This window comes from Gavia stellata, chromosome 1 (genome assembly GCF_030936135.1).
Source record: "Gavia stellata isolate bGavSte3 chromosome 1, bGavSte3.hap2, whole genome shotgun sequence".
In the NCBI taxonomy this organism is placed as follows: Eukaryota; Metazoa; Chordata; class Aves; order Gaviiformes; family Gaviidae; genus Gavia; species Gavia stellata.
In genome coordinates, this window is record NC_082594.1 from 602169 (window position 1) to 611593 (window position 9425).

The 9425-nt window shown below is 48.5% G+C and overlaps 2 protein-coding genes across 2 annotated transcripts; both read left to right on the forward strand.

The window, feature by feature from the left end:
- Positions 1-405: 405 nt before the first annotated feature.
- On the forward strand, positions 406-1353 carry LOC104265094 (olfactory receptor 52I2-like). Its single transcript, XM_009822430.2, has one exon. It carries the CDS (start codon positions 406-408, stop codon positions 1351-1353), a length of 948 nt encoding a protein of 315 aa, XP_009820732.2.
- Positions 1354-6851: 5498 nt separating this feature from the next.
- On the forward strand, positions 6852-7860 carry LOC104252436 (olfactory receptor 52K2). The gene is given in 2 exon segments (XM_009822441.2): positions 6852-7802; positions 7804-7860. Coding segments are annotated over 2 exon segments (1008 nt in total).
- The last annotated feature ends 1565 nt before the right edge of the window (positions 7861-9425 follow it).

Consider the following 9425-nt stretch of genomic DNA (forward strand, 5'->3'; position numbering starts at 1 on the left):
AGCGCTGTCTGAGGGAAGCTGGATGCTGACCTTTTTCTCTCCTCTTGCAGCTTATTTCAAGATGCCAGCTGGGTGGTGGTGAGCAACCAACAAAGAAACAAGCCTTTCTCAAGCAATGAACTGTAGAAGTCCCTTGGTAATCCCTGGTAGCACAACTTGAAACATGAACTTCTTCACCCTATAGGAACTTTCAAGCCGTAACAGCCCCATTTATTCAGCATTTCTGATCCACTGCCCCTACCTGCTCATGTTATGCTGTAGCAATCCCATCTCACACGTTGTAATAACGATGTGGATTCCTGATTTGACTCTTGCCCTGATGCAGAGTTCCCACCTTTAGTTCTGGACATCTCAGGGCTCAAAACTGGGCTCCTTTTTTTAAACACAAAAGCAAGATTCTCCTGCATGGCTTCTGATCCCTTCAACCGCCCCAACAGCAGCTCCTCCTCTTTCATCCTTGTGGGTGTCCCCAGCCTGGAAGCTTTCCCCACTTGCCTGGGCATCCTTTTCTGCTCAGGCTATATCATCGCCTTGGTAGGAAATGGTGTGGTTTTGCTTGTCATTGGGCTGGACAGCTCCCTGCGTGACCCCATCCATTGCTTCCTGGGCATGCTGGCAGTCATTGATGTGGTGATGGTGACATCCATCGTCCCCAAGATGCTGGGCATATTCTGGCTGAACTCTACTGAGATTGGTTACATGACCTGTTTTGTTCAGATGTTCCTTGTCCACTCCACAACATCAGAGGAGTCAGGAGTGCTCCTGGCCATGGCCGTTGACCGCTACATTGCAATTTGTCACCCCCTCCGGTATCAAGCCATCTTGAATCGCCAAACAATTGCCCAAATAGGCCTGGCCATTGTGGTGAGAGCTCTCCTTTTCATGGTCCCCTTGACATGGATGGTGATGAACCTCCCCTATTGCCGTTCCCGTGTGGTTCCCCATTCGTACTGCGAGCACATGGCCGTAGCGAAGCTGGCGTGTGCAGACCCCAGACCCAGTGGGCTTTACAGTGTGGCTGGGTCCTCTCTTACAGTGGGGATGGATTTGGCTTTCATTGCTGTGTCCTATGGGATGATCCTTAAAACTGTCCTGGAGAAGAAATCGTGCTGGAAGGCCTTCAGCACCTGCGGGTGTCATATCTGCGTGATGCTGCTGTATTACATCCCTGGGATAGTCTCCATTTATGCACAGCAGTTCAGCAGCGGCATATCCACGCATGCACGGGTTCTGCTAGCTGATCTCTACCTGACTCTCCCCACAATGATGAACCCCATCGTTTACAGCATGAGGACCAAGCAGATCCGTCAGGCAGTGCTCAAAATGCTGTTTTCCAGGAAGGTTCATGCCTGACACGGTAGTCAGTGGTTTTCCAGGTGTATTCATCTATGCAAAGACAGCACCAATTTCATTCCCATTGAATGCAGACGGTGAACAGAAGCAATGAGAGGAGGAGTGTTTATCACTGTATCTAGGTGTCCACACCTTGTAGTGGCAGAAATAAACACTGAATCTGCTTGGGGATACTTCCAGTCCTGTGTCTGCTTGTCGTAATGACCACAAGTCCATGAATAGCTAAATCTAGCATGTCTTGGAGGCCTGAAGGACAGCACGCCATAGGTCTGAGTGTCCTGAGGCTCGGCTAGCTCTTGCTGCTGGTAGACCAGCTGCATCCCAGACTTTTCTGAGCCCTCCCTGAGCCAGCCAGCTGTGTCCAACAAGGATTCGCAGGCTCTGTCTGGGGGTTGCAGCACCCGCCCATGCTGAGACTTCCCTGGGTGCAAGAGCCCTCCTATTCTGGAAGCTGGGATCCATCTGGGAATGACCCAGACAGGTCAGGTCAGCCAGCAATGACAGGTTTTATCTGGAAGCTGCAGGCACAAGGAGCCGTTCTGAGGCTCTACAGCTTAGCATTAGCAGGTGGAAAGTCCAGCTCTGACCTGGGATAAAGAGATACTCTACAGGCATTATTTTGAACTGGTGCTGGAGGCTCACTGGGAGAGGTGCAATTTCAGTGAACATGAATCACAGAATCGCAGAATCACTAAGGTTGGAAAAAACCTGTAAGACCATCAAGTCCAACCATCAACCAACACCACCATGAAGACACATGTCAACAGCAACTATCCAAGGTACCAGCACCAACAACTCATATCCCCACACCTTGCCTTTCTTCAGTACTAGGGGGTTCAGCAGGTTCAGAGGTTCAGCCACCCACAAGGCTTCCTGCTCCTCAGAAACGGAGGATGCTCAAGTGACAGAGGGATGCTCTGCACCCACTCTGCAGGGATGCTCCTCCTGGGTCAGGCTGGAGTCTTCTGAGACCCAGTAACACCTAGAGTACAAAAAGTCAATGTTTTGGGATAAAAGCAGCAGGCTGGTGAGCATTTGCCCAGGGTGTTTTGCCAGGGTTATGTGACAGCTCCCATTAGGATGTTTAAGATATGCAAGTGGTGAAATAGCGAGAACTCAGCAGAGGTGAATGACTGTGTCTCAGAGGTGCTCATGGTCCTCTGCCTGGGGGGGGACTTTCACCCAGAGACAGGAGCCACGACCCCACTTGGGTCTGAGGGTGGAGGAGGAGCAGAGGGATGAAGTTGGGGGACTGTCTCTACTAATGTAAGGATTCTGAAGAAAGGCATAGGGAGATGGCATGTCTCCTCCGACAGCAAAGGAATGGGACAACTCTCATCCTTCTCAGACATGTTCAGGGCAGAGGTCCACATGGTTACCAACATCTCCCTTACAGTCGTGGCAATGAAAGAGGCAGGTGCGACATAATTCCTTTGACTTATTTTAGATACCAGCTTTAGGTTGGGATGAATACTGCCATAAAGTCACTGTTTGTCTCCATGGATATGAAGGCAATCTGGAGGACTAGCTCCTGCCATAGACTGATGCCATGTCTACAACTGCCACCTGTGTTTGTCCAGATTAATCCCACCCAAAATGCCATGTTTAGTCCTTACTTCTACATCAATTTAAAAATTAAACTCAGTGAAATGCATTCAGCTCCAAAACTGGTTTGAACATGTCATTCCTCATGTCAAAAATATTTTTTCCTGTCTTTGTGGTGTTTATCTGACTTTCTGCTGCACTATTCCTTGACATCTTGAAAAAACAGTTGACAGAATGTTTCTGCAAGCCTGAATTTGCATTTTTTGTTATACTGAATTTGCACATTTCAGCCTTATGCTGCCTGGGGCTTGGGGAGGGGGGCTGGTTGGGGGTGAGGACAGCTCCTGCTGCGGCATGGCCCTTTGCACTGAGAGCCAGGAGACGCTTCCAGCAGAGCCAGAAGTGAAACTCCACTTGCACTGGTCAGGCAGAAACGCAAAGAAGGTCTTTCATTCTGCTGGAGATGACTTGTGCAGCCTATTCCTGTCTCCCTTGGTCATCTCCTAGCACCTGCCATTTGTAAAAGAAATTAGATGGGAGACAGTTGACTTAGGACTAAGGCTGTTACCGTCCAGCACCCTCGCTGCGGTTATTACAGAAGATGCCTGGAGAGGACTCGTGCTCTCGGGAATCTCCATCCCGGAGGAGACTCCCGGCGGCATTGCCTGGGGTGATTTATGCACAGCCCTGCAGCTCTGCCCTTGTGCACAGGAGACGTTTCTTTCTCGGCGTGAGCATCCCCGAGGGTGGCAGCTGTCTGCAAGCAGAGAGCAAGGTGGGTGGCTGTACGGCAGGACTGGCACGAGTCAGGGCACGGCAGGCTGCTCCAGGTGCCTAAGGACAGGGGGATGGTGGGAGTTCAGTGCCTGGCCTGTAGGCACTCACAATGTGAGCCCGTTAGGAAAAAGGCAATTGCTGGAAAGTTTATTTTAAAAGTAGTTTTTCAAAATTTTGAAGTTTCTCATTAAAAGAAACTGCAGAGCCAAGGCTGCAAAATTCTGATTTTTTAAGTATTTTTTTAGGTAAAAATAGGACTTGACTTTTAAAAAGTAAACAAATAAATACCAAACCTTTTAACTAAAACCAGAAATTGTTTGCTGCAAAAGAATCGGCTTGTTTCTCTTTGTGTAAATTAATCAACAATTAGCTAAATACACAATTTCTGTAAAACAAGCTAAGTTCTCAACCATGGATAATGTTCTTAATCCCTTGCATACAACAGCAGGTATCTGAAGAGAATGCAAAGGGGATCTTGCCAACAGGCAGAATTTGGTGAAATAGGCTGGATTGTGCCACACGCAGTCCGGCTCACTCGGGATCGGGTGGAGAGGTGAAGGAGGCAGCAGCCCGTTGCCCCAGGATCCCACCCCACGCCGCCGACCCAGGACCCCAACCCAGCTAGGGGACAAAGCATTATTTTGGGGAGGTATCCTGCATCTCTGGTGCAATTGAGGGAGGAGGAGCGAGCGCCCCAGGAGCACACACCGGACCAGTTACACACTCAGGGCATGGTCTGGAGTGGGAGCTTTGCCTTTGACGTGAATGGTGTCCTAGACACCGTGCTAGCAGCCAGACCATACGGTGCTTGCCTTTGCTCCCTGTCCTGAAATAACCTTGGTTTATCTCCATGGGTGAGTGTGTTCGACGCATGCGCTATGCTGCAGTGGGCAATCCCCACTGCCGCTGAGGTGTCTGTGATGAGAAGGGAAGGGGTGCAAGGGTTGAGGTGGGGAGACCTCAGTCTGGAAGATGTGACAAAACAGACGTAAAAGGTCACAGGAGCACGCAGGGACCATTCCTTCAATCAAAGGGTTCTGCGTCCAACACTAATTAACTGTGAGGAGTAAAGAGGAATTAAACTACAGGAAAAAAGTTGGTGGTGCCGAGGAACTGGTGGCGGCGATCTCAATGCATTTCAGCCTGCAGTACTTATTTTTTATTAACGTTCCATTTTCCCAAAGCTGAGGGAAATTAAAGGTAGAGGGAATTTAGACAAGGAAACTGCAGGTAAAGATATTTTGAACAAGTCCAGCTAATGGCCAAGCCTGCACTCCTGCGTGCTTGCAGAAAAGGACAGCTGTGGTCAGGAAAGTGAATGGAGCACTGAGAGCTGCAGCTAAAGCGCCGTGGGCAAAAAGTGAAATGGTGGAGCTGGTCAGGATCTGAAGGGAGTTAGAAGCTGTTAAGTAGAAAAATCAGATAAAAGCAGGCAAAGGCATCTGCCCCTCTGCATAGAGAAGAGAGGTCTGTGCCTACCTGAAAGACAATCAGAGAACTTTATTTTTTAATGTAATTTAGTTGATTGGTAGCTGAGAGGGATGTTAAGTAGCTTCTATTAAGAACAGAAAACAAATGCAGCAGTAGGTCTGGGTAATTTGCACAAGGGAAAAAGCATCTCTGAGTTGGCCAAGGAGGTCTTTGGCCTGTTCTGCCAAAGTTTTATGAGCCCTGGCATGCTGTGGTGACTGCAGACACTTCCTCGGGCCATTACTTGAGCGAGAAAGTATGATGATGTGATTAACTGCAGATTGCTTGGCCTGACGTCAGTGCCCAGCAGTATGCCCAAGAAGTTAACAGGAGATTTGGTCAATAAAGAATTAAAGCATTGGAATAAAATTAAATTACGACAATCAATGTGACTTTGCAGGAAACAGCTCTTGTCAAACAAACCTGATTTCATTTTCTGATGAGATAGCAAGTTTAGTTAATCAACGTGTGCACGTGTGTGTGTTTGAGTACAGGACACAGAGTTATCTAAAAGAAATGTGCCTCCACCACACTGCTTTCAGGTGGGGTTTACTTTATCAAGAGTAACTCCTTGGTCATGGGAAGCATGTACCTTCGCGCAATGAAGGTGCTCTGCCATAAAGGGCTCTCTGGCCAAGCATGGGAAGGTAGAGTAGGATGCTGTGGCGGGGAGAAGTAGACAGGCAATGTCAAATGGGAAGAAAAGCACGTGGTTATAACCATGAGGTTGATTAGCACATATCAAGGGCAAATATCAAGGGGTGGAGGCTCTCCATATCTGAATGCCCACAAGCAGTTTTTTCCAGGAAAGCACGCTTTAGCGAATCCCATGTTATTGGGCTCCAGAGAAGAAAAAATGGGTGTAACTCCACTGTTTGTGACAGGACAGCATTCTGCATTGGTTTGGCCTTCAGTCTTATGGGTGGATGACTGTGGAGGAGGAGTCGTGTCATTTTAATTGTACCCTCCTTGACTGCTGCTAGCAGCTAGAGGCTGTCGACGATGCTTGTGTCCCCTTAGTGCTGGTTGTCAGCTTGGAACATCATTTTTCTGGCTGCAGTTTCTCTCAGCCCAGTTTCACCATGGACGTGTTGTCTAGGTGCAGCTCCCACATGACCCAAAGTAGCAATGGGATGGAACTTGTGTGACCTGGACCGATACACCCAGTCCTTTCTCTGAGCAGGGCGTAGGGAGGGAGGACTTGCTTGCAAGTCCTTGCAGCAAGTCCTTAAGCCCTACCATTGCACTGCTCATAAAGGCTGGGCAAGGGCCAAAGAGCCTGGGGTCATTATGTCTCACTTTTGCCCACTGTTAGTGGCAATAGTGGCTGGAAGCCATGACAGGGCAGGACACCAAGGTGCCAGCCTTTAGATAGACACACATACGGCAAAAGCTAGAGGTAAATCAGGGGGGCTGGAAGGGGAAGCAGGAGGGAAAGTGGCCCCATGCAAGCAATAGAACAGCAGGACTCTCCAGTGGTGTGTCCTCTGGAAAGCACTGACCACAGCATCAGTTTAAAAGCCTGACTGTAGATAACAGGTTCTGAAAGTTTTTCCCCAAATAAATACAACAAAATTGTGTGGTGCTTGAAAACTGCAGTGTGCACAGTTTATGATCAAACAGATGGGAGCCAAATCCCAACCTTTCTGTCACTGTTACAGGGAATTAAAGTTGGGAACAAAGATGTGGCTTGGCCCACCTGTGCCATGTCAACCGCCAACCGATCCAACACCAACTCTTCGCCTTTTCTCTTGATGGGCATCCCTGGCCTGGAAGCTTTCCACGTGTGGATTTCCATCCCATTCTGCTTTACATACATCATGACCTTGCTGGGAAATAGTATGGTCCTTCTTGCTGTGAGGCTGGACAAAAGCCTCCACAAGCCTATGTACTATTTCATTTCCATGTTGGCTGTCATTGACCTCATCTTCTCAACTGCTGTAGTTCCCAAAATGCTGGGTGTATTCTGGTTGGATTCAAGGGAGATTGGTTTTGAGGCCTGCTTCATCCAGATGTTCTTCATCCACACATTCACTGCAGTGGAGTCAGGGGTGCTCCTGGCAATGTCCTTTGACCGGTATATAGCCATCTGCAACCCCTTGAGATACAACACCATCCTAACAAGCTCAAGGACCATCCAGATAGGACTGCTGTCTCTGGCCAGGGGAGCTGGTGTCATGACACCATTAATGTGCCTCCTCACCAGCTTACCCTACTGCAAAACCAGAGTCATCCCTCATTCCTACTGCGAGCACATGGCTGTGGTGGAGCTGGCCTGCGCCGACCCGTCTGTCAGTGATCTCTACAGCCTCATTGTGGCAACACTATTGGTGGGGGCAGACGCTGTCTTCATCACTTTCTCCTATGGTATGATCCTCAGGTCTGTGATGAGGCTGCCATCCCAAGAGGCACGTCTCAAGGCACTCAGGACCTGCGGGTCCCATGTTTCCATCATCCTGCTGTTTTACATAGGTGGCCTACTCTCCATGTACCTGCAGATGTTCTCTTTCGGCTTGGCACCTCATGTCCAAGTCCTGGTGGCTGATTTCTATTTGACGGTCCCTCCCATGCTCAACCCCCTCATTTACGGCATAAAGGTGAAGCAGATCCAGGAAGGGATCTTCAAACTATGGGGACAGTTGCCAGGACTCAATATCTCACAAGCTGATAAAGACAGGTCAGATGCTGAGAGAGGGAGGTACTGCCAGAAAATAATTTATCCCATCCTAGAATAGGTGTGTGGAGGTAACTTAGGAATTAAATTAATTGCTGGAGGTAACTTAGGAATTAAATTTATATTCGCATTTTAAGGAAAGGTACAGCATTGAAGAAATTTTCAGGGTGGAGTGGGGCGAATACACAAGCAATCCACCCCTCAGAAGTTCCCTAGGCAACCTTAGATGTTGGCAACGCCAGGGCAGCTTGGTGTGCTGACTCTAAGAGAAACTTAGGGTGGAGAGGAGGAGGGTGGAGAGGAGTGGAGACACCACGGACAGGCTCTGTGATAAGACGGGAACTCGAAGGTACTATGGAACTGACAAGCTGCATATTTACTACCCTGAGCTGCATATTTACCACCCTGAGCCAACTGTCTGCCATTTTTTGATGAAATACTATCCTTTGGGTGAATTTTGCTCATTATAATACCAAAACACACCTCCATCCCAAAAGCTACCCACCTCCAAGGTGCGACCACCCCTCACTGAGCTTGTGCTCTGGATTTTTCTCACTCTATACCTTTAAAAGCAGAACAAGAAACTTTTACACCAATTACAACAGAGGTATGTATGACTAGAGTCAGTCGAGCTCCACCTGAAAGGAAAAATAGTATAAAAATGGCTTAAGGGAGGAGGGATGCCAGGGAAGATACCATCGCAGACCACCTCTGACACCTGGGATCAGTCGACAAGCTGAGCATCTCTTCCCCCTCACAGGCACGCCTTTGGGTAAGATTCGAACACTTGGATATACCGAGTGCTTCCCCGGGAAACTTAGAAATCTCTATAGAGTTTTTTATAACTTAATGCATTTATAGCCAGGCTGTATTACTCATATTCTTGGTATTTGCACATGCTTTCCAGGCAGTAATTTTATCACCGGCAATCCAAAAGAACTTGTGTATCTGTTGCTTCAATAAACTGCACTATTCACTAATCTAGCCGTGAGAGTTCTCATTGAACACCACCAAATCCCTTAAGTATGGGACTAGACTAGACTAGACTGAAGGTGTACGGTGTTACGACTGCATCCGTAATCATGAGAGTTCAACACATTGAACGCGACCGGACTTGTACCACAGAGAATTGGGCATCACTCAGAATCTAAGCCCAGCCGCCCCCAGCCCCTCTGATACCCGAGGACAACCTGGAACGCACGGGGGTTGATTTTCTACCAAATTGCTTTGCCCTTTAACGCAACAAGGTGTGACGTTAGGTGCAATGAATTATCCCCCAGAAATGTGCATCTGTCTCCAGTGACTAGAAAGGGAACCTAGACCAGATGCCTAATGCTGACATGGCAATAGTTTATTCACATGAGATCAATGGGCCAGTCCTGATGGGTGCTGGGCAACTGTCCCTTTGGCCAATGCACTCCTGTTTTCCAAGATATCACTTGAAAATGTGACATCGTGGTAGCTCTCTGATATCGTTAGCAGCGTTTCAGTCCCTGTGGCACATGGCTGAGGTGCCCCACAGACCAAAGTGCATCAGTCAGAGAGGACAGTTCAGTCCACCAAGCACCAGCAAGGTGATACCGTGGTGCTCAGTGCCTCAGGTCCC